The sequence below is a fragment of the Oryza brachyantha genome, chromosome 6, assembly GCF_000231095.2.
Source record: "Oryza brachyantha chromosome 6, ObraRS2, whole genome shotgun sequence".
Taxonomy (NCBI): Eukaryota; Viridiplantae; Streptophyta; class Magnoliopsida; order Poales; family Poaceae; genus Oryza; species Oryza brachyantha.
The window spans coordinates 7,369,218-7,394,012 of record NC_023168.2 but is presented as its reverse complement, the minus strand read 5'-3'; the positions used below and the strand labels follow the sequence as shown (position 1 = coordinate 7,394,012).

General features: G+C 39.7%; 3 protein-coding genes across 4 annotated transcripts; 1 reads left to right on the top strand and 2 right to left on the bottom strand.

The window, feature by feature from the left end:
• Positions 1-416: 416 nt before the first annotated feature.
• Positions 417-3,367, bottom strand: LOC102717535 (transmembrane protein 245). Its single transcript, XM_006656845.3, has 2 exons — positions 1,461-3,367; positions 417-861 (listed from the first exon to the last, which is right to left on the bottom strand). The coding sequence occupies exons 1-2, from the start codon at positions 3,312-3,314 to the stop codon at positions 763-765; spliced, it is 1,953 nt and encodes a 650-aa protein (XP_006656908.3). The 5' UTR covers positions 3,315-3,367; the 3' UTR covers positions 417-762.
• A 7,175-nt stretch (positions 3,368-10,542) lies between these two features.
• LOC102705440 (nucleotide-sugar uncharacterized transporter 2-like) lies at positions 10,543-14,324 on the top strand. Of its 2 annotated transcripts, none has more exons than XM_006655973.3 (7): positions 10,543-10,714; positions 12,078-12,229; positions 12,311-12,519; positions 12,615-12,708; positions 12,844-13,010; positions 13,089-13,259; positions 13,801-14,324. In XM_006655973.3, exons 1-7 carry the CDS (start codon positions 10,627-10,629, stop codon positions 14,081-14,083), a joined length of 1,164 nt encoding a protein of 387 aa, XP_006656036.1. In that variant the 5' UTR covers positions 10,543-10,626; the 3' UTR covers positions 14,084-14,324. The 2 variants fall into 2 exon arrangements, with proteins under 2 accessions (XP_006656036.1, XP_015693862.1); XM_015838376.2 differs by lacking the exon at positions 10,543-10,714 and adding an exon at positions 10,754-10,854.
• A 5,687-nt stretch (positions 14,325-20,011) lies between these two features.
• Positions 20,012-24,086, bottom strand: LOC102717260. The gene has a single exon (XM_015838067.2). It carries the CDS (start codon positions 23,976-23,978, stop codon positions 21,093-21,095), a length of 2,886 nt encoding a protein of 961 aa, XP_015693553.1. The 5' UTR covers positions 23,979-24,086; the 3' UTR covers positions 20,012-21,092.
• Between the last annotated feature and the right edge of the window lie 709 nt (positions 24,087-24,795).

The window sequence follows — 24,795 nt, the reverse complement described above, 5'->3', positions numbered from 1 at the left end:
CAAAGCTTTCTTACTCACAAGTTAACAAGGCAGCTGATATATTACTCTATATTTGCTCAAGGAGTAATTCAGGGTAATTTTTTTTATCAGAATATTCAGGGTAATTAACTCAAGTGTCACGGTAAGAACTGAAGTAAGGAACAAGCACAGACCTGGATTAGGTGCAGAAACAAGAGTTCGTTCAGAGGTGATTTAGCTATCTGAAGTTTGGACGGTTACCCTTTGCAATTGCAGCACAAGTGCAAGGCACCTGAGTCTGTAGTGCACATGTCCAGCTGTGACTCTAGTGAGCTCTTCCAAACTGCTTGACATTGCCATATTGGAACCTTTCAGCAAGCACAACATGAATTGTGAACAACAGTGAAAGAAAAGGAGTCCTCAAGACTGTTAATATCACTACAGAAGTTGGATGGAGGTAAAAAGGTGCATCAGAACCAGATAGCATAATAACATCAACAAATCATCAATGCTACAATGCAGTTTATTCATAGGTTGACCATAGGACCAATCTTACTAAAATACTGTACAATTTTGGTTCCAATCAATCAGAAGGGATTTTCCACAGATAGCAAAACCAAAACTATGGAAAGATTAAATGCAGATCAAGTAGCGTTATAGCACTGCAGAGAGGAAAAATTACAACCAGGAAAACTATCACAACTGGTGCAAGACAAACTCAACTATGGTACAAGAGCAAAGCCATCATGGAAATAGAGTAAAAATCCTACATTTCCCTTAGGAAAAGTTGCCTTCCATCTCATGCTAGCTGCTGGTCTCCTCTGAATCAGCAAGCACAAACTCTGTGTACAAGTTCTTCAATGCCATCACAACTGTCATTATAAGGGGACCTAATATTGCACCCTGCCAGAGTTACATCAAATGATCAGCCAGATGTGTGTAAAGAGAACATCAATTCTCAGATGCTCAGTAGAATACATTGGCATGTTCCATGTTCCAAGGACTAGAACTATTCCATATGAATTTTCTGGACAGTAAAGGCAAACAGATGCTGTACAGAGTACAACACACATTCTATACAGAAAATCATTCAACATAGCACATAAAGTGTATAACATAGAGGCATGAAGACCGGATCGAGTAGCAAATTTCTTGGAGCAAAAAGATGGTTAAGAGTTATATCCACAAATAGGGTTGAGAAGGTATAACTTTCTGGAGCAGAAAAAGGTTTCTAGAATGTATGCAGAGGGGATATAGGGAAAATAGATATGCTTTCGGTGCCCACGGTAGGAGATTATAGTATCTAAAGGCAAGAAGCAACCGTCGGTTCTAGATTGAAATATCATGGCTTCTGATTATTAAAAACACATAAATGTAAAATCATACATTTGAACAAACATAAGTTTATTTTGAAAGCACTTAATTGTTTTGTCTAAATGAAAATGGTGGGCCACAGATAATAGAACAGCAGTAAAGAGATATTGGATAAAAGAAATCAGTACCTCCAGAGCATTGGGGAATAATGCCATGCCACCAATTATACTGAGGCCGGTGAGATATCCATTGTACCCAGGTATATCCTCCTGAATGACTGTGGTTCCATAATCCATGATTATGAGGTGAATCACTGTCACGACAATAGCAAGCACATATCTTCCTTCCATGAGCAGCTGCCCTGCAGCAAATATTGAGGACAACCATGGTGGGAGTATTGGCAAAAGTGCACTGATGATTGCGAGCACAGTTGATGTATACACAAAATGCACCTTGAAGAACTTGAACAACAGCCATGTCAGGCATCCCTGGAAAATGGCAATCTTGGCAGTGGCTAATAAGACACTACTAATGGCATGGTCAATGACCTCGACGCAACGGTCCTTTACTTGTTTTGACAATGGCAAAAGATCAATGACCTGCTCTGTAGCCCCACCTCCCTCTACAGTGATGAGGTAGTACAGCACCCACAAGAAGACCATCAATTGTGACACGAAATTGAGCACCTCAGCTGCACCGGAGACAATGTGGAGAGCAATGGATAACATCAGATTGGCACTACCACCAAGCACCGAGGTGCCACTAGACAGCAGCCTTTTTGCAATCTCGGTTCCCTGCAAAGCTAGCTCCTTAGCCTTCACCACCAAATCCTCCCTTGTGATTAACAGCTCCCTAAAGAACGAGTCCAGCTCCCTGTAAATCTCCATCCACTCCCTGTTCTTTGCATGCACCGCGATCACCTGTAGCTTCATCGAGTACGGGTGTGGTCCAGAAGTGATGAGCTCCTTGCCCTTTGCACCAGACGGGTCAACTGACTGGCTGATCAAGAAATGCCTGAATCCACTAGTGAAATCGGTAAGGTTGTACTGCACTGCCAATTGGTCTATCTGATCCCAGACGGTGTCATAGAGCTTCGCGGAATACTGATCAACCAAGCCAGGGATGTCATTGTCGTCCAGCCACTTCTTGAGGCCAATCTTCTCAGAGTAGTTGCCATTCTCGACGTGCGATTTGAGGGACATCACCGCGTCCTTGCCTTCGAGCCCGATCTTGTAGGAGAAGAAGACGCTGCCGGATAGGAACCCGACTATCATTCCGAGCATGAGCCCAATGGCGACGAGGGTCTTGAGGTGGCGGAGGATGCCGCCGGTAAGGAGGCGGCCACGGGAGGAGGGTGTTCGGCCGGCAATTCGGGAGGAGGCGGCGCGGGAGAGGAAGGAGGAGGGCTTGGGGGAGGCCGCGAAGAAGGCGAGGGAGAGAGCGAGGAGGACCAGCGCGGTGGCGGCGCCGAGGCGGTCGAGCAGGATGAGGAAGAGGAAGGAGGAGGCGAGCCAGCGGAGGAGCCGCGGGAAGGACGGCGACGGCGGGAGTGGGCGCCGCAGCAGCGCGGCGCGGGCGTCGGCGAGCGTGGCGCCGCAGGACCGCACCGCGGCGAGCGGGAGCGCGAGCACGGCGGCGCTGAGGCCGCCGCGGAGGGGCGGCTCCCAGAAGGCGACGAGCGCGCGCTGCGTCTCCCGGAGCGGGATGGAGCAAAGCAGCGCCCACTGCAGCGGGCGGAGGAAGTCGGCGAGCAGCCGGTACAGCCCGTACAGCACGAGCAGCGCCGTGGCGAGCCCCGCGTGCGCCATCGCGATGTACAGCGCCAGCCGCGCGTCGGGCTCCAGCGACAGCCCCCCGATGTCACCCGCCGCCGCCGCCGCAGACGCCGCCTTCTCCTTCCCCGCCTGCGGCTTCTTCGGCGGAAGCGGCTCCTCCTCCTCCTGCTTGGGCAGCCGCAGCGACGCGGAGCGGAACATCTCCGACCAGGGCAGGTTCAGCGCCCCGTCCTTGGGGTCGCCTCCCCCCTTGGCCACGAGCGCCATGCCTCCTCCGGCGCCGGAATGCCGCCGCGGCGTCGGAGGGCAAGCGCGCCTCCGCTCCGCTCGCGCTTCGCGTCGCGGGCTCGCGGCGGCGGCGGGAGGTGGTAGAAATGGAATCGGAGTGGTGGGGGAGTGGATTTGGAGGAGGGGGGTGATTAGCGCGGGTGGGGTAACCATGACGGGGATTGATTAGGATTGATTAAGCGGCGGATTAATTTAATTTAATCAGTACTAGTGTGTCGCGTTTTAGCGGAATGGGGACGTGTTAACCGGTGGCGGTGGCTAACCGCGCACGCGCTCCGCAGCTGACATGTGGGCCCCGAGGGGATTGGTGACACGTGGCAGTCGTCTACGGACGTGCATGCTGCTTCCTTTTCCTTGTCGGCAAAATGACAGAGCTGAGATGGGAATGACCAAACGAGAGGTGTTTGGTTTCTCTGACGACGACTCTGGATGCTGAATTTTTTTTATTTTTAAATATTTTTAATAAATAGTTTTATTATTAAACCTCGAGAGAAAATATTTTTGTCGTATGAGTCTTTTGAGTATATCAATATTAGTGGTGTGGCAAAATAATGTTATTGCACAAGCTGGTTGGTGTGGTAGGCTTGGCAGGAGTGGTAGGACAAAGCTGCTATCTTGCCGCACCAATCTTGGCGTAGCCAGAAGGTTTATACGATAAATATTTTTTTTCGAGGTTTAGTAATAAAATTATTTATTAAAAATGTTTAAAAACTAAAAAATCGTGGATACTTCCCAATTGTGATGCTCTGGTGTGCTTCGGCTATATTTATATGTCAAAATTAAATTTTAAATTTGAGGTTAATTTTAGAGTTTTCGGTGAAGTTTATTATTCAGAATTGGCTTATAGATCGTTAAGAGTATATATATATAATTTTTATTCATTAATTATTTTTTATTTATAAACCTGTCGTTTGACATTTTTTTTATGAAAAACTCAAACAATCACTGTAGAAAATCTGCTCAGTGCCGTTAAAAGTTTGTTCATGTTTAACGATTTACCAACGATGTCGTTCTTTTATGTAATTTACCATTGAATTGATCATTATGTCATTGGTTCGGTATTGTCTTTCAAAATGTTCAAAATGCCATTATAGATATACAATATCAATAGTTAACACATTTCATTTGATGTTTCAAAAAATAATTTTTTGACCCTCCTTATAGAATATAGAAGCTTACGTATACACATGTTCAAACCCTAAGATGGGCCGAGCATAGAAAAAACCCGATAAAAATCCAGACCATGTCTCAGTCCGAGACCGACTATGCTTTAAAAAAAACGAAGCTCAAGTCTGGCCCAATCCCTAGCTTTCTCGAGACGAGCCAATTTAAAGTTTTGCGGGCTCTTCATAAATTTTATGCTTTCTGGCTTTCAATGCCTAGGCCTATGTGTGGCCTGGTGCATGGTTAGGTTAAGTCGAACTCGACTTTTTTCGCGTCGGGCTGGGTTGAATAGGCCTACTTATGCATAACGGTATGTTTAAAAGCAAGGGGAGGAGGAAGAACATACACAAAAACGAGGCGGGACATTATCGTATGATTAATTAAGTATAAGTTATTTTAAATTTAAAAATGAATTATATTATTTTTGAAGTATTTTTCTATTTTTTAAAAAATAGTTCGGAAAGCGTGATCACAAAATGAAAGAAAAATTTCACCATTTCCCCATTATCAAACAGGGCCTAAGTTTTATGATTGTTTTCATTGCTATTTTTTATAAAATACAAATTATATTTTATATGCTACACATAATACCTTTTCCCATTGCTATTATTGATGTAAATCACCTACCACATGCAACATAAAATATTTTTGTGCTATTATGTTTTGTGAGTGATTCCTCTCTCATACAACACAAAAAACAACTTTTCTAGAAAATTTTAAAAGATATAAATATTGAAACATATAAAACATCTATATCGTGCCAGGAGAACACAAATTTTTTTAATTCCTTGAGAATGTTTTGGGACCAATCAACTGTCAACCCTTATATGTATATAAGTGTATTTTTGGATATTTTTGAAAAAAAACAGTCTAGTGGTATATTGTATAATTAATAAACTCAATGATACATTATAAAAAGAGATGGTATCAGTGACAAATTGTTTAATAATGATCAACTCAGTGGCATAAAGTAAAATTTAGAAAATCCAAAACTGCAGTAATATCTTATACCAATGTACATGTCATAGTTTTATTTGTATTTTTTGTGAGAAAAGTTATAATTTTATCGCATCAGTTTTACACTATAAAGTGTTATGATCCTCCTAGATTCATAAAGATGTTAATGAATATTCACACATAGGGCATGTTTAGTTTACTACGAAAGTCAACTATTACAAATATTGTTAATGCCAAAATTTTGGTAGGTAACAAACTAAACTAAACATTACCAATATTTGTTTTGTACTCACAAACATATGCCAAAATTTAGTAATGTATCAAACTAAACATAACATATACATATGGACCTTAACCAAAATATTGGTAAGTTTATTTGGGAAGCAAAGTGAACATAACCATATATAAAACATATCCATTAATACATTGAGGAGTATACGTAGGAGCAAACCATCCCATAATTTCATAATATAGAATAGGAGGAGTATTTTTAAGTAACAAGCAACATAAAGCCACATTGGTTCTTCCTATGTACATTTGCATATTGGAGGCACGACCATATTCATACAAATCCACTTAAGGCGTACATATGTACTCCTAAACTTATTGAATAATGCAATGCACTGCCCCTCTCCCATAGGCCATAGCCATTGATTGGAAAGGGTATCACAATTTTACAACTTTGGTGGCTCATTTATGATCACCAGCAATATATCCGTACACCGTAACAAGCTTATATAATTGATGATAAAATGCAAAATTGCATAGGTCTATAGAAAAAAGAAACGATCTTTTTCTGCGAAACCACTTGATTTTTTTTCTATTTTTTGTGGAAACTGGTTTTTTTGACACTTCAAGTAAGAAGAAAATGATGTTTTTACACGAAACTTCGCTCGAAGGCAGCAGAGATATACTATGTGGTCTATTTTGTGTAGTCTATTTCGTTATCATTCACATATGTACTAGTTATGTCTCGAATACCGTACTACTAAAGTCCTGTGAGTATATACGTAGCAGAGAAAAGCTTCTGGCGAATGAAAACTAATTAGAGCAAGTTCAACCATAAAGCTAATTATCTATAGTCAATCTAATAGCCAATTTACATAATAGTCACCTAGAAAACATATACTATCGTGTCTCACCTGTTATACTTAGAGTATGTGTTACAGCTGACTACAAATTTATAGCTCTCTGTTCTTCTCTCTTCTTACTTATCTTCTTAGAATATGTTTATAGCGCACGTATAGCATTGTTCCTGCTCTTAATATGTTCATAGCTCTCTGTTCTTCTCTTCTTATTTATCTTCTTAGAATGGCATTAAGGCTTTGACTTGCATGCACTAACGGGCGATCAATCGAGAGTCACGTCACGTGGACTCGATCGGATCTGAGTGCAGAGAAGGGGCGCGTTTCAACTCTGCTAATGATAATTAATGATCACTCCTTGATCTATATATGTTTTGAGTTTATTTAGTATACTCTGTTTTATAATATAAGATTTTCTATTCATATAAATGCTAATGATCTAGACACACATATAAATTATATATATTTATCAATTGTTGAATTAAGACAAAACTAGATAGTCTTATAATATGAAACGGAGGTAGCATCGTTAATGGAGGATGGCAAATCATTGTCAAGCAGGTGCACGTTTTCTAAATGCCCTAGCTGTTCCGACAACGGCAAATGCTGTCATGCCTATGGGTCCGATTTAATTACACTTGCATTATTTTGTCAATACTCAATGCAACTGGACGTCTCTAAGAAGACTTGGATTGATTTTTGGCAAAAGAAAAAAAATAAAGGCATGCTTGAGAAGCTAGCTAGTATTTTCAACTATTGGAGCAGGAATTTTACTGTGTAAATAATAATGACATACGGTTTTAATTTGATCCAACATGCAGTTTGTGATGTCAGCCTCTCATTGAACACATTTTTGGGTTTTGGGTTTATACGTCCAAGACACATGACTAATGTAATGGAAATTAATTTTGAGGTAGGATTTGGTACTATGTTTTGTAGTGGTTCAAAAAGGGAAAAACATTAAAATTGATTTTATAATTAGCTTAATTTTTAAAATTTTCAGCCATAATTCAAACAAAGAGTATGTTCTAAAGTTTGTTAAACGATCAAACATTCTAGAAAAAAATAATTCCACCCATTTCAATTACTTGTCATTCCTGGGTGATTATTTAACTTTTTCAGAGAAAAAGCCAAAGACATACATACAAACTATTGTGAAAAAACTTTTATATATATATATATATATATATATATATATATATGTTTTTAGTGATATAAAAGCAAAGGCTGAAAAATAAAATACGATAAAACCCTCAAAATAATCTCTAAATTTATGGTTAAAATTTTAAATTTTAGTTTATAAGTATAATCATACATGAAAAAAGTGAGTGCTAGTAATTTGCTATGAAGCTATATCAAATTATTGTGCTACCCTTATTAATTACAAGAACATTAGTAATATAAGATATTTAACTTTTTTGTTGCAACGTTTGATCATTCGTCTTATTTAAAAATTTAGTGCAAATTTAAAAAATAACAAGTCCTACTTAAAGTTCTTTTGATAATAAAGTAAGTCATAAAGTAAGTCACAAGCAAAATACTACGTCCATCCTATAATAACTTTATTTTTCGTTTTTACATGTCTAACGTTTGACCATTCGTCTTATTTAAAAATTTTGTAAAAAAAACTTAAAAAAAGTTAGTCACGCATAAAGTACTATTCATGTTTTATCATCAAGTAAGAATAAAAATATTAATCGTAAAAAAATAAAACGAAGAGTCAAAACATTGTATCAAAAAATTGAAAAATGATCTTATTTCGGGACGGATGTAGTGAATGATATTTTCATAATTTATTGAATAAGACAAATGGTCAAACATTACAAGCAAAAAAAGGTCAAACATTTTATATTATAATACAGATGGAGTACTCCTTTTAAGGCAAATTTGTGGATACATCTATGAAAGACGGAGAGAAAAGAATTCAGCCAAAAGTGTTTAAAATGTGAGAATGAGAAGTATTTTGATGAAAAGGTGTAAATACTAAAATAATAAGTAATTTAAAACAAAAGGAGTATCACTTTCGTTTTTAAAAAAGGACTCGCCTTCGTTGTTTGTGCGTGATCGGTGCATTGTAAGGCGACCTTCAATAGATATTTATAAGCTATCTATAAGATACACTATACATATTTTTAATAGAAAAGAGATAAAAGCTTCTCCCTCCGTTTCGCAATGTAAGACTTTATAGCATTGCCTAAATTCATATGGATGCTAATGAATCTAGACACATATATAAATTATATACATTTTTCAATGAATGGATTTAGGTAAGGCTAGAAAGTCTTACAATATGAAACGGAGGTAGTATCTCTTAATCAAGAGAGTCTCTTGCACATATTTTAATGTCAAGTGAGAACAAATTGTAAGGTCATTTGTATTATAAGCTACATGCTAAGAGCTAGACTATTAAAGAAGTTATCTTTTAAAATGCTTAGAGATAATATGTTATCTTATCGTTGGAGGCGGCCTAAATTGTTTGGCATGGTTGCCAGAATGCCAGGTGCTTGGATGCACATCTTCCAAAAAAAAACAAATTAGTACTAGATGCATATAATGTTTTCAGATTTTTTTACTTAAAGAACTAAAAGACCTATAATTAATCTTGTACTCCTTAGAGCACGTATAATAGCAGCTGTAAACCAGCTAAATATTTAAATAGTAGTTAGCTACACGCAGGATCCAAAAAAATAAGACCCAACAATAATTCATGTGATAGTTCATATGTATACAGAGAAAGACCTGAAAAATAGGGATAATCCCTTATATAGTTATATACACATAAAAATATAGTTAATCCCTTCTATGCCCCTAAATTTTACTTGTTTCCTTGTATACTCTCAACATTTAATTTTGAACCCTTTCATGCCCCTCTGTTAGTTGACCGTCTAATTTCTATAAAATTGACCATTTTATTCCTTCAATGAGCATAGAAGTTTATGAATTACATTATTAAAAATGTAAAGTTTACCGCATTAGACTATTAATAGTTGTGACTTTATTGTCCGATTCATTATTTATGACAAATATTATTTTTAGATAATAAAATATTTTATTTTATTTTTTAAAACTCACAGATAGGAGCATTCATACAAAGATAGACTACCAATGCTGACAATATTTTTTAAGAGTGCTCTCGATAAAAATAAATCTATTGTCCTATTACATTTCAAACAAAAAATTTAATTTATTATATTTTTTTGTTTTTAAAATTTATGTCAAAGTACTAACTAGTTAGTCTCATTAGTTATATAAAATAAACATACTATGCACGCAAACAAAATTTTCAATTGTTTTTCAAGCTTATATTCAAAATTAAGTCATAAAGGTACTGAAGAAATTTTTCACGGACTTAACAGTAAAATAATGAAAAATGTAACAGCGGGGGCGGATCAAGTTGAATTTTCAAGAGTATAGAAGAGATCGAGTAAGTTTCAGGAGTATAGAAGAGATGAGCGAGTTTTTAGGGGTATATAGGAAAATTTCCCTAAAAATATGTCTCTTATTTATTGTGTCAATAACCAACTATTATATGCTCTATTTACGTGAGTAGCTGTAGATAATATAACAAATACATAGTAACATATACTTCGTCCGTTTCGCAACGTAATACTTTCTAGCATTGTCTAGATCCTAGATTTATATGAATGAATCTAAACACATATATAAATTATATACATTCATCAATGAATAACTTTAGATAAAGCTAAAAAGTCTTACAACATGAAACGGAGGTAGTTTGACTTTCTTTTTAACGTTTGACTATTCGTCTTATTCAAAAATTTCATACAAATATAAAAAAATGTCAAGTAGTGCTTAAAGTTCTTTTGATAATAAATTAAGTCACAAACAAAATAAATGATATTTAATAATTTTTTAAATAAAACAAAATGCTCAAACATTATTAATAGAAAAGTCAAACGAAAGATCCCTGGAAAACCACGATATTACAAAATAGTCCCCCAAATTTCACATCCGCCCAAACTCGCTTCCCACGCCCATCTCGCTATCCGCTACAGTAGTCTAATCTCCCCACAAGAAGCGGAGCGAGCTAACGGCCAAAGCCTCCGGCTGATGCGGCGGCGGCAATGGGCGTGTGGGACTCCATCCTGCGCGGCGGCGGCGGAGGAGGCCGGCGCTTCATCAAGCGCAAGGACAGCGACGCCGGAGAGGCTGGTCAGGACTCCGAACCCCAACTCCTTCCCCTCCCGGACCCCTGTCTACTTCAGTCGTTTGGTTTCGCCGTACGACGCTTCTAGGGTTTTCTTTTGTCGGCGAGGACAGGTTGGAGATGGGGTGGTTCCTGGTGCTACCGGGTGAGACAATGTCAATGTGGTTTCTTGGTTCAGTGCAGTCTTTGGTTTTTATTGGTTGTGTAAAAGGCGTGGCTTTTGGGGGCTTCGAAGACATCTTTTTGGAGTAGATTGTTCCGAGTTCATCCCCTGCTTCTGGACCTCTTGGGATTATCCGATTATAGTCTGTTTCTTGCAATTGCTAGATCTTACTATTTGGCAAGTTGTGTCTTTTATCTCTTTTCATTGGGACAAATATGATAAAAACATCATCTTTTGGTTTCATGTTCCGTCTACCGGTTTCAAAATGTTTTGATTTGATTTCCTCCCCTGGTAGCTTGTAGTACTAATTTTATTTTGCTATATTTGTGCAAGCAAATCCTGCAAAGAAAAATGAGTATAGATTTGTACAACCATATCCATTTGGTTAAGTTTTTCCTTTTGGGGAATTCCATCTTTGTGGTTGCTTGTCATAGATTTTCTGTTTCAATAACCAATGTGGAACAAAACATATCCCGTTGGTTCCATCAGAGATATATTGTGTAATCAACTCGTTAGATTTGTTTGTTGGATGTATATAGGAAAGAAAGGTGTCATGCTTATGCCTACTTGCTACATTTGTCTTGTCTTGCTCATGTGTGAAATTCCAGATATCCAATATATGTTGCTGTTCCATGGTCCCCAGGTCAGAGTGCTGTAGCTTTACCCCTTTCTCATAATGTGCTCAAATTGTTTCCAGCAACCGGAAGACAATGGCACCCCTGGCATGCAAATGCTGCCCTATGCAGTATTGGTGCTTTAGTCTCCCATGAGCATTGACTCCAGGCTGAATTTACTAAGTATTGTTGTACATAATGGTTCTAACTTGGCTTTTTTTAAAGAGTATTGCTGGTTATGCAAAATGGACATGCAAATTAGTTTCAACTCTTCATTGACCATCTAATGGAACATTTGAGGTCTTTAATGGAAACAAAATCGAGTGTTTGGTTGTGATTTTACCGTACATATCTACTGAAGTATTAACATTTTTGAACTGAGGAGTGAGTTATTCTTAGCTTTGGAAAATAACACTAATCATGATGCCAGCGACAAGATTTAATACTAATAAGTTAAAACTGATGTGCTGAGTCAAGAAAGTTTTTCTTCCCCTGCTGACCTAGTTGTAAACTTATTACTCAAATCCAATTACAGTTCTATCCTTCTTTGTGACTGATCAGTGACCTCGCCCTGGTTTTTACTCCCAACAGGTCGGGCACTGGAGGATCTGAGGGGTTCGCTCTACAATGAATTTCATACTTCGGAAGGAGCCAAGCGTCAGCAGCAGAGGTTTTGCGGACCAAGTGTTGCACTGACATTCAACTTTGTGGTTGCTGTAGGGATCATCATGGCAAACAAAATGGTCTGAGTTATGTTTTCACTTATTTTATAATTCTCACTGTACTTATTTGCATTTTTTCACATGGCATCTCTTGTCTGGCAGGTCATGGGTACTGTTGGGTTTAACTTCCCGGTTGCACTATCCTTGATTCATTACATAGCTGCTTGGGTCCTGATGGCAGTCCTCAAGGCATTATACTTGCTTCCCGTAGCTCCTCCTTCAAAGTCCACTCCATTTTCCTCGTTATTTGCTTTGGGTGCTGTCATGTCCTTTTCCACTGGTCTTGCTAACATCAGTTTGAAGCATAATAGGTGAGGTTGATGATTTGATTTCTCCATTAACAAATAAAAGGGCATCTTGCACCATAGATGTGCCTTATAATGTGCTCACTGTTCTCTGTCTTCAGTATAGGATTTTATCAAATGGCTAAGATAGCTGTAACTCCAACAATTGTAGCAGCAGAATTTATTCTTTTCAAGAAAAAAGTTTCCCTTCGAAAGGTATATTTGCTGGAACTTAAAAAATATAAACCTCCTATGCTGTTAGGTGTTTAGTTGATCTAATTGTTGTCAGAATGTTTGAAGCTAATTCAAGTTTCAAATGATTCAAATAAGAGTAGTTTTAATCAATCGCAGGTTATCACACTGGCTGTTGTATCATTTGGTGTGGCTGTAGCAACCGTTACTGATCTAGAGTTCAACCTTTTTGGTGCTTGTGTAGCAGTAGCTTGGATTATTCCTAGTGCTGTAAACAAGATTTTGTGGTCAAATTTACAACAGACTGGAAACTGGACTGCTCTTGCGTAAGTTGTGATTTGTGTTTGTTTCAGCAAAAATGTATTGTATATATCCCTGTCCTAACATTCAGGTTATCTGATCAGGTTGATGTGGAAGACAACCCCAATAACTGTATTTTTCTTTCTTGTTTTGATGCCATTATTGGATCCTCCGGGCTTGTTGTCTTTCAACTGGAATTTCAAGAACAGCAGTGCAATCATGATATCTGCTTTGTTTGGTTTTCTTCTTCAGTGGTCTGGTGCTTTGGCACTTGGGTGAGACAGAGTAGTTCGGTGACATGATTTTGCTTACATTCTATTGGCACACTCTCTCACCTTGAAATGAAACTGAGAGATACAGCTCTATCAAACTTAGTTCGTGGCTTTATGCTCTGAAACTTTTGACTTGCTTGATGGCCCATTTGCAGCTAGCCAACAATATCTTGTATTCCAAATGAAAAATTAAATTGTTGATCATGTGTGCTTAGATCATTATACATGACAGCATCTCTTTCCTCAAAAGGGACTCAAAAAATTGAACTGTAAGGATTTGCAGTATGTCACTAGTTCTGTTTGTAACTCCACTTTACAGCTGGCAATGAGTATTGTTGATTATAGCTGATAGGGGGTATGCTAACAACACAATTTGTCTATCATCATGCTGATAAAAGCTATAGAATTTTAGCTGATCAACTTCATGAGAAAAAGTAGTTTTCTTAATCAGTGATGCATTCTTTTCTGTGTTGCATCATTATCCTAGTTTGCAAAATCTGTTGAAAATGAACTTAACTGTTTCTCTGGGTTTTGTGTGATGCAGTGCAACCTCGGCTCTTGCTCATGTTGTGCTAGGCCAATTCAAGACTATTGTCATAATGCTCTCCAGTTATCTGGTATTTAACTCTGATCCTGGATTCACCAGTCTTTGCGGAGCAATAATTGCCCTTGGAGGCATGTCAGTCTACGCTTACCTAGGGCTGAAAGAGTCGGCCGGTGGTGGCAAGAGAGCTCCTTCAACATCCAGGCAAAATTCTCATTTGCTCAAGTCCAAGGTTATTGTAGATGGAGAAAAGCCAGAAACAAGGCCTGTTGATTCTGTTTAAAATTAAATAACTGACAGTTTTTTTTCGTGTATTGTCCACTAGAAGCATTAGGCGATTGCATTTGTTCAATATTCGGTACCAATTGATTTGACCAACCTCTGAGTTGCATTTGTTCGTTCTTGCTAGCTATTGATTCTAGATTTAGGCAATTTTCAGCTCTTGTTTGTAGTTGACCATGTGCATTGTAAATATGAACAGATATTATTTTCCAGTGTTAAGCAATTTTGCTCTACCATACTGTTGGCGTTCGTGATGTCCCTTGGATTACGGAATTTTCTTTTTGTGAATTTGGAAAACGGATGATCTGTTGCTCTGGTTGAATTTCATTTCGTGCAGGGTCCTGCAACTTATCCATAGTTATACACCGAATTGTCGGTACTCACAGTATTGCTCCTCATGAAGAATGCCATGCTCCTAATTGCAAACATTAATCTTCAGGGAAAATGTACTCTACAAACGACCTAGAAAAATCTACAAACATGGCGTGCTCTTACCTGTTATGAGTGACATTAGCACACACAAAAAAAAAAAAGCGCTCAAATGCAACATAAAGTTTAAGCTGCGCCACACACAGATCAAAGAACTGAATTGGCACTATGATTCAGATCCTCTACTACTCACTGATTTTTGGGTTTACATGGGGGCTCGCATATCAGCGAGCAGTGTAGCAGACATCCCATTTCCACACCCGTGCAATATTCGGAAGCCATACATAGATGAGTTTCTAAATGACACATCTTTTTATATACTTAGAATGCCATTCTAAATCCATTTTCAACATCATAATATGTACTATCTGTGTCTCAGAAAAAAAAATTCTATGGATAAATAAACTTGGACACCGGGTTATCCAGATTTGTTCCTATAAGTTAGTTCTTTTTTAGGAGGGATGATGTGACATTTAATTGATATTCTCTAATTATCCGGCTAATGGGTGAGCTGCTCAAGTGCTATTATGGACCGGCGTTATAGAATTGGCCATTCAGAAAAATGGCTATTCAGAAAAAAATGACGTTATAGAATTCGTTCCATACCATTGTAAGGCTATCACTATTTTCTTAAATTGGATCTCGACACTGCCATAATATTTTCCATCCATCTACCATCTTCCTTCCGTTTCCCTCCCTCGCCTCACCGCATACCTATGTATCTCCTTTCCCTTCGCCGGCACTGCCAGCATGGCGCACCCCGGTAGGAGGGTCATCAGCGTGATGGCGTTCGGCGCCACGCCGGTGAAGCCGTCTTCTTCTTCCTGCTGCATCTCGCGGACGAGCTGGAACGCGTCATTGACATTGCCCTGGACGACACAGCTGGTGATGAGATGTCGGGGAGGTCGACCATGGCGAAGATCCGGCACGCAACGTCCATCTTGCCGAGGCAAGCGTACATGTCCATGAGCGTGTTCTGCACGAATTGGTTGTCCGCCATGCCGCGCTTCACCACGTACCCGTGCACGGCCTCCTTCCCGGCGAACACCTCAGAGCGGGCGCATGCCAGTAGCACGCTGGCCATGGTGGTCTCGTAGGGCACGAAGCTAGCCTCGGCCTCCATCCACGCGAATAGCTGAAGCGACGTGGAGGGCGGCAACGGCGAGCAGCAAGGCGGGGTGGGGCAGGAGGTCGGCGGCGGGGCGGGCGGATGTCGGCGGCGAGCGTGCATGCAGGACGGGCGAAGGCTGCCGGCGGGGAGGACTGGGCGTGCGGAGGCCGACGGCGGGCGGGGCGGAGGCTGACGGCGGGCGTGCGGGGCAGAGGCTAGCGACGACGACTCCCGGACGGCGACTCCCGGACGATGGCGGCGACCAACTTCCGGCCAGATCTGGACGGCGGAAGCGGCGGCCTGGCCGGACGTGGCGGCGGCGGTGGCCTGGCCGGGTGGCAGCCGGACGGCGGCTTCGGCGGCAGCCGGACGACGGCTTCGGGTCTCGCCCCTGGGAGGCTGGGAGGGTGCGGCGGGGTGATGGGAGGAGATGACGGGGATGAGACGCTGATGGATGGAAAGAGTCACATACATCCCATTTGAGGAAATAGTGGTAATGATATTTTTTTAAATAGCCATATTTATAGTGTTATGGAACAAATTAACCCTATAGAATTAAACACCATAGGCATATAAAGTAATCAGTAGCTGGGCCTGTAGTTGTTTGGGCATATCTACTATATTAGTTATAGTTGGTTTAAGATTTTGTTTCCATTCTTAATTTCCCTCGTATTTTTTTATTATTATTAGATTGTCACCCGGTATATAACGGGGCCTAGTGTTTTATTCCCTCCATCTCTAAATGTTTCTAAATGTTTGACGTCGTTAACTTTTTTATACATGTTTGACTGTTCGTCTTATTCAAAAAATTAACTTAATTATTAATTATTTTTATATCATTTTGTGTATTGTTAAATATATTTTTATGTATGTATATATATATATATATCTTTACATCTTTGACAAAAAAAATTTAAATAAGATGAATAATCAACACGCGTATAAAATAATCAACGACGTCAAACATTTAGGGACAAAAGTAGTACTAGGGACATGAGCACCAAAGATAGTGAAAAGGGCCATGTGTTAAGGACTTATCGATCCTCTGGCTTTGCCGGTCCAAAAATATTTGGTATTAGAACCCCACATCCTAATTTGGCTAAGACACTTGATCTTTTGCTAAAGAAAATCGATAATAGTAGAGGCTCAACAAAATTATTGGGAAACGAGTGGCTCTGGTAATCAAGAAGATGAATATAAATTGACCTTTCCAATCTTCAATAGAGAAGATCCCTTGACATAGCATAATTCAGTGTGAGCAATTGTTTCAGAACACCTGAGGATGAGAAGGTCTAGTTTGTGTCGTACCACATGACATGATAAAGCACACACATAATTGGTATATTCAATTTTCCAGAGTTATTAAGTGAAGGGTTACAAAGTTAGTCTCCAAGCCACATGGGCCTTACGAATCATACATAGCATACACCAGTGTGTAGCCTTTTCTTTTAACTTTGTTTTGTAAATTTGATTCAAGTGGGCCTTACGAGTCAGAGCCCACACAAGTGTGTGTGAAGTTTCTATGTGTAATATTCTTTTATAAAGTTTGTGTATTCAATATTCCTCTATATAATATTTCTTTGTATAAAATTTGTGTGTATAATATTTTAAAATATATATACTATATAGATCAAGAAATTATTTATTGATCTTGAAAAACGAGTGGACTTCACTTCAAAACTTACAGAGATATGAATCGAATATTTTCATAAAGATAGTTTGTACCTATACAAAGTTATATGGATACAGTTTGTTTGTATTTTCTTTATATTTTCTGTAAATGCGGTAGAAAAAAAAGCCCTATGTCCGCTCGTCCGTGGAAAGAGCGAATGCCACTATTAAAATTGGATGGTAAAAAATTTGCTACTCACTATCTATAACATGTGGACACTTATATATCATTGACATGTGGATTTAGTGACAAATCTGTTATCACCACTCGTAAGAGCAAACCCATATCATCCATATTGAAAATAAATGATATGAAGATAAAAATAGACTTTAATAGATCATGCATCTCATTATGCAAAGATAGATCATCATCCAAATTGGAGAGAGGTCGTTTAAATTCGGGTGTTCTCTCTCCTTCGTACATATTCTAGCATCCAATCACAATAGGAGAGAGAGTAATATCAACATGTGAGTAGTTGGTTACAAAATATTAATAAAATAAATATAGATGATGTATTAGGGTAACTTTAGTGTTTAGTTGTTTAGAATTTGCTAGTGAGGACATGTCAACCACTAGCACCATAGCTCAATATTGCTCTAATAATGTATAGAATCTTATAGTTCATGCTAAGATGGGTCTCACAGATTATAAAAATATTTGGTGTATAGATTTGTAGTGCACCAGTATCATTAACTCTCTCACAAAAAGTCCTTAGCATCAGGTGCTAGAAAAAGCAACAGGTGCTTTCAGATTCTAAGCTAGTACCTTTGGTCAAGTATATAGCACCTCTCATCATTCTTTCTCTCTTCTTGGTACCCTCTTAGCATGCACATCAAAGATGCCCTTATGAAAATCTCTTGGAGTACAAGGTGATATGGATGATGATCTTTTTTAGATAGTTATCTAAATAACCATATAGATGATCACATATACATAAGCTGCTGGGTTTGCTCTAAGAGTGACAAAGAGTTAATTATTCCTTTACATAAGTGATAGACCTCCCCAGCCCCCAAACAACTTAGCTCCTTGACTGTGAAGACTTAGGCTGCATTTGTTTGTGTCTTAGATACATGACGCAAAACTAGTACATAATTAATTAATTAATAGTTATAAAAGATAAAAATAGATTAATATGTTTTTTAAAGCAACTTTTCTATAAAATTTTTTTGCAAAAAGCATACCGTTTAGCTGTTCGGAAAACGTGCGCGTGAAAAACGAATAAACCTGAGTTAGTAAGAGGGGAGAAGAACATTGCCTTAATGTTCTTTTGTTTACTATTTTTTCAATTAAAGACGGGATGGGCTTTGTGTAAAAAACTCAAATATCACAAATTTTTTTAAGCAAATCAGATCTGAATGTGAACTGAAACAAGAAATGGTCGAGGACGAGCTATCTGATGAGAAATGGTAAACAAACAACAGGTCAAGCAAAAAGTTTTTCAGTTTTGTATTTCGAATCAGAACAAAGTCTGAAGCATTTTGGTTTGCTAATATCCTGAGCACTTGGAACAGCAGCATTGAAAATGAGATATTTCAGCAATGTTTCATTGTAGAACCTGAAATTAAGCATCCACAAGAGCAATTTTGCTCCAAAACTGGTAAGACCTTGCAAAATTGTGAACCTCTTCTGTCAAGAGGTGAACGACAAAGAAAACAAAAAAATCTCGCATTTTAATGCACGAATGGTATCCACAATCAATTAAATTTAGAAAACAATATATTCAGAAAGCTATACCATTTGCTGTCAATGTGGTAAGAAACCCCAGGTGTTATGGTCTGTTCGTCTTAAGGTTTCACTTTCACAAAGTCCCTGTATCAGGTATGTACAAAAACACCATCTGACCAAATTAATAGTATCTGAAAGACAACTGAAACATGTAATGCGATATCGAGTGATCTATTGATGTTTCCAAATGGACACCATGAGTCCATATAGAAAAGTTTTACAGTCTCGAGTACAAAGCAAAACTAATCCAATAGGGATTTGCTCCGATCCAACAAAAAGTATCTCGAGATACCAAATCGTTTTTCACCATTAGATCTAGCTAAGTAGGATGTGAACTATTAAATCCAACGATCAGAAACGATTTGATACCACGAGGTACTTTTTGTTATTTTTTGTTGGACTGAAGCAAACCTCAATCCAATATGTACAAATCACAGAGCAGAAGAAAGAAATAGACAAATACTTCTATATAGCAATCCCAAAACTGATGATGCATCTGTATCATCTTAGGTTTTGATGTAGCTGTCCAGATTCCAAAAATTGCACAATAATGTTAGTGTCATGCCTTTTCACCAAAAATAATGATCTTCATAGAAACCCTTCTTTGAATGTTCATTACAACGCTGCTAGCAATGAATGGATACCTGGATAGAATGGATAGAAAGAACGGTGAAAACTGAGAAGGGGATATTTTGCATTGACAATTGACAGGTAAATATGTATTAGCTTAACTTTACAATTTTTTATAACATTGCCAGCCAATATCAGAAGGGTTCCAATATCGTGTTTCATTCATACACTTGGACATTCAAGCCTTGTTTGGGGGGAGATTCTGGCAGCTGCAGAGCTCCCCATATAGTCCAGAGTAACACTGTAGTTGTACAATCTAGAAAATAAACAGATGCCAGAAATGGTAAAACCCAACATTTCCAGATTCTTACAAACTAGCTACTCACCGTTCGCTTCTTAGAATCTCAAGGTCCACAAACAGTCCTCGGTATATAGATTGATGATATCAAAACATCGGTGCCAATATATTCTCATTTAGCATTTAGTTAATTGCCTTTTATCATGAGAATAGTGAGGAAGACCAGAGGACTTACCAATCTTAGATTTAAAGGAGAATGATAACTTTAACCCATGACCTCTACCTGCCTTTTATGTCACAAATAGAAGATGCAACTGATATTATTTAAGGAATGCGAGGAAAACAAATTTGTTTATTCCTTTGGTTGCAGATAAACTGTCAGTACATACAGGTATAATAATGCTGTTATCCTAGTTTTCCTATGATAATGAATAAATGCATCAATAGCTATTCAGTTTATCATTCAACCTGCATAAAGACTGTAGGTTTCTGCTGAGAATAAAAAAGTCTAGATGGTTAATCATAAACCAATTGTCAACTTTCCATTTACAGCTAGATTTTTCCTTTGAATTTAATTATCTAGTTTCCAATTGTTCCTATTTGAGTATCTTTCGAATGCCTCTAATAAAGTATCTTTCAAATGAACATAGACATGTTCAAGCAGAATCATCAAGAGCAGGATAGCAACTCAACAGACACACCTGGCATTTTGCACCTCGGATTCTTATTTCAGTCACTCCATTGATTAACACGCATAGATGTCTGATATTTTTTCAAGCTGGTTTGCGCTGACATTAGACTGACATCCTTATCTCTTGCAGGTATCTTTGTCAACCATAATTAGCATAATAATTTCTCAGTAACACTTCTTTGAACACCACCTGCGGATTTGCGTAGGGTAATTCATTGAATTTTAACAGGTCCTCATGGACCTTTCATCTGGGAAAAAAACCGGGTGGCTTAATTTGGTGTGTTACCAGACTTTTGGGTTGGATTTGGTATTACCAAAATCTGGCAGTAGAGGTATTTGAGGCATGTTTGGTTTGCTACCTTACAAAAATGTGGTGACTATAGAAATGGTAGCAAACCTCACAGGGAAAGAATGTACCTTTGAAAATAATGCTACATGATGACTCTATACAAGAATGAAATGAGGATCCGCTACAGGTTGTTTATATGTCTGAGTAGTGACACAATTGGAAGTACTATTGCACAACTGGATGTGCGTCTCCCGATTGCATAGCAGATGGTTGTTTTTTCTCAGGTGTGTCTTCATCTGGCAGTGCATCCCCAGTTTGAATAGCAGATGGTTGTTGTTTTTCAGGTCCGCCTTCAGATAGTTGTCCTGTTTCAATCATATCCCACATCTTAAGGCATGGCATCCATTGCTTTCCCTTCTCTTTTACTAACAATGCGACCTCATCAAATGACAGCAATACATGAATGACAATGTAGATAAACACAGCGATGACAAGAGCAAAAATGTATGCAGATGTCTTGGACTTCCTGCAGCTGCCAGCTGCATATGCCCCGAGGAGACCAAGCAAGTCCAATACCATTGCTGTCTTCATGGTGAGGAGTGATCTCTTGTACTTGCTTATTGTGTTGTTCAGAAGGAGGATGACCATGACCGTTGAGGCCATGAATGCTGTTGCATTGCAATAGAAGAATACCTTGTACCGAATTGGGTGGGTAACTTTGAGGACTGGGTCACCTGCATAATGGTCATCCTTATCACTAGGCCAAAGCCCACCTGGAGGGAGTAGCCCAGCTTGGTATGTGACAGTGACCGCAAGCGTTCCAATCAGCATCAAATCTTTGCGCCATTTGTGTGCTGTTCTCTTCTTATCGGTGCCTCCAGGCGCAGCCATGGATCTTTGCTGGCTCTCAAAACCAGAATGACGCTTCTTCAGGAAGTCATTCACCCTTTTTTGTGCAAATCCCAGAACCAAGATTTGAATCATGACATATGCAAATACTGCAGCAACAACAAGAATCACGTACAAAGATGTCGACACTCTCCTGCAGCTTCCAACAGCAAAAGCACCCATGAGACTAATCAAATCAACCAGCACGCAAGCTCGCAAAGCATAGGACTTCAGACCCTTATGACACAACCTCTTGCTAACAAGCAACATAATCACTGCCAGAGATGCCATGAAAGCAGTGGCATTGAAGTAGAAGAACAATCTGTAACGGCGTCGGAACTCATCATGGAGAACTGGGTCACCTGCTCGGTGCCCATTATTATTATCGGTCCAGAATCCACCTGGTGGGCTTAGACCAGATTGATATGTGATGGAAGCTGCCAGAATTGCAAGCAACATCAGAAACTTGCGCCGTTTCTCCAAACCTTTTTCTTCATTTTGCTTCTTCACCAAATCAGTTTGTCCCAACACCTTTTCTTCACTTTTTTGCTTCACCAAATTACTTTGTCCACCATCATCTTCAGTTCTTCTAAAATACAGCAGAACATGAATCGCAAAATAAGTGAAAACAAGAATGGCCAAGATGAACACATACACAGACGTCGAGAACTTCCTGCTACTTCCAGCAACATAGGCCCCCATAAGACCAAAAAGGTCCAATGCCATGGCTGTTTGCAATATATGACGCTTCATGGCACCAACAGTAATCAGTTGACTCTGAAGTAAGATGATAATCACCAAAGATGCCACAAACGCTGTTGCATTGCAATAGAAGAATGCCTTGTAGCGCTTGGGATTTATGGCCTCCAAAATTGGGTCACCAGCAATGTGTCCATCATTATCTTGCCAAAACCCACCTGGTGGATTTAGCCCAGCTTGGTATGTGACAGTGGCAGCAAGGATACCAAGCAATAGAAGATATGTGCGCAATTTCTGCACATCATCCTTAGGACCATCAGCCAGTGCTTGACGTGCACCGGCCTCTGGATTCCTAGTTCCCCGCATGATGAAAGAACTCAGCTTATGAAGTAATTCGGTTTTCTTTTTTCTAACCAGTTTAATGAAATCCTCTATGCATTTTGGCTTTGGCATGATAGGCCCGATCCACTGAATACAGAGGTAGAGAAATACAGCTCCAACAAGGGCAAAGACATATATAGATGTATGGACTTCCCTGCAACTCCCAGCTGCATAGGCACCCATAAGCCCAAAGATGCTCACCAACACACACATGCGCAGGGCATTTGACTTGACAACATGATCCACTGCTGTATTGCTGAGAAGCATGATGATAATAACAAGTGATCCAGCAAATGCAGTGGCATTGCAGATCAAGAATGCCTTGAATCGGCGGGGGTAGTGATCTCGCAGCACCGGATCACCAGCAAGATGCCTAGGCTTATCGTCATCAGGCCAGAAGCCACCTGGTGGGTTTAGCCCTGCGGTGTACGTCACTGTCGCAGCCAACGTGGCAAGAACCAGCAAGAAGCTCCGATTCTGTTCCAGATTCTTTGGCTCATCGGGTATACTCTGTGGATTCTTGAAAATCCTCTCCAGAGTCTCCTTCCAATGTCTACGAATCCCGTCGAATAATTCACGCAGCCATCCAGGCGCCAAATGCCGCAGGAATATGACATGGAGAGTGATATACGCGAAGATGCCAACGAGCAAGGCCCAGATGTAGATAGAGGTCCTCACCTCCCTGCAGCTTCCAGCAGCGTAGGCCCCCATGAGGCCGAGCAGCCCGAGCACCATGGCGAACTGAAGCGAGCGGAGCCAAATCGCGTTGCGGCTCAGCTCCCTCACAAGAAGCAGTATCAGGACGATGAGGGACGCTCCGAACGCCGTGGTGTTGCAGTAGAAGAAGACGAGGTACCGCCTGGGGTAGCTGTATCTCAGGACCACGTCGCCGGCGTGGTACCCGATTCCGGGCTGGTCCTGCTGCCAGAAGCCGCCGGGCGGGCCAAGCCCCGCCTGGAAGGTGATGGCCGCTGCGAGGATCGCCAGCAGCACCAGGTACTTCCTCAGCTTCCACAGGAGCTCAGCCTCATCAGCGCACTGATTCTGCTCGGTTTGGCCTTGCTCCTGCGGCGGTGGTGCCTCCTCATCAGCAGCTTTGCCAGGAGCATCTGCATGGCCATTGGTAGGCTCTACCGAACTCATAGAGTTGAGCTCAAAGACTCCAAGAAAATCTTGGCTTTTTCTCTGAAGATTGTAGCATTGGATGGCTTGCAGATGCAGAGATGAGCTGCTATATGAGCACCGTTTGGGTCTTTGGATACACCTCACTAGATAGAAGAGGGAGGTGCAAACGATAAAAAAAAAGAACAAGTGCAAACGATAAACAAAAACATATCCAAGTCAATATTGGGGTCTCAGCCATTGACCAGTTCAAAATGGCAGGAATTATGCGTTAGCCGCCACTCAAATCATAGAAATTTTGCTCAGTGCAGCCTCACAGAATTGAAGTCATTTCGGTGGATCAAGCAAACAGCTCTGAATCCAATGCGTGTAGTAGTTCATATATATCATAATTTTCTACATTTCAACCCAATTTTAGGAGATAATTTGGCAAATTATTCACTTCAAAACGGAGAATTTTCGAAAGAAAAGAAGAGCCATATAAGTCTACATACTTTGTTCAGGATGCAGCGTCTCCGTTGCTTCGCAGTCACAGGATTCATAGTTTGTCTGCTTTCTGCTCCTCTTTCTTCGTCGTTTCCAATTCCCTTTTTCACTGAACTTTAAGAATATACTAGTAAAAGGTTTCTTTCCATAATTCAGATTTCGTAATTGTGACTAGTGAAAGTTGATCAGTGCTCAGTAGTACTTTGGCCTTGTTTAGTTCCGAAATTTTTTTCTAAAAACATCACATCGAATTTTTGAACACCTAAATAAAACATTAATCATAGATGAACCAAAAAACTAATTGCACAGTTATGAAAGAAATCTTGAGACGAATCTTTTGAGCCTAATTAGT

What these genes read in the sequence shown, in the direction of transcription:
- LOC102705440 (XM_006655973.3), top strand. Translation starts at nt 10,627, where the DNA reads ATGGGCGTGTGGGACTCCATCCTGCGCGGCGGCGGCGGAGGAGGCCGG. An exon ending in AAAAAGTTTCCCTTCGAAAG is followed by an intron (nt 12,709 to 12,843) that starts GTATATTTGCTG and finishes AATCAATCGCAG; the next exon opens with GTTATCACACTGGCTGTTGT. An exon ending in GGAAACTGGACTGCTCTTGC is followed by an intron (nt 13,011 to 13,088) that starts GTAAGTTGTGAT and finishes TTATCTGATCAG; the next exon opens with GTTGATGTGGAAGACAACCC.
- LOC102717535 (XM_006656845.3), bottom strand. Translation starts at nt 3,314, where the DNA reads ATGGCGCTCGTGGCCAAGGGGGGAGGCGACCCCAAGGACGGGGCGCTG. An exon ending in TATTCCCCAATGCTCTGGAG is followed by an intron (nt 862 to 1,460) that starts GTACTGATTTCT and finishes TAACTCTGGCAG; the next exon opens with GGTGCAATATTAGGTCCCCT.
- LOC102717260 (XM_015838067.2), bottom strand. Translation starts at nt 23,978, where the DNA reads ATGAGTTCGGTAGAGCCTACCAATGGCCATGCAGATGCTCCTGGCAAA.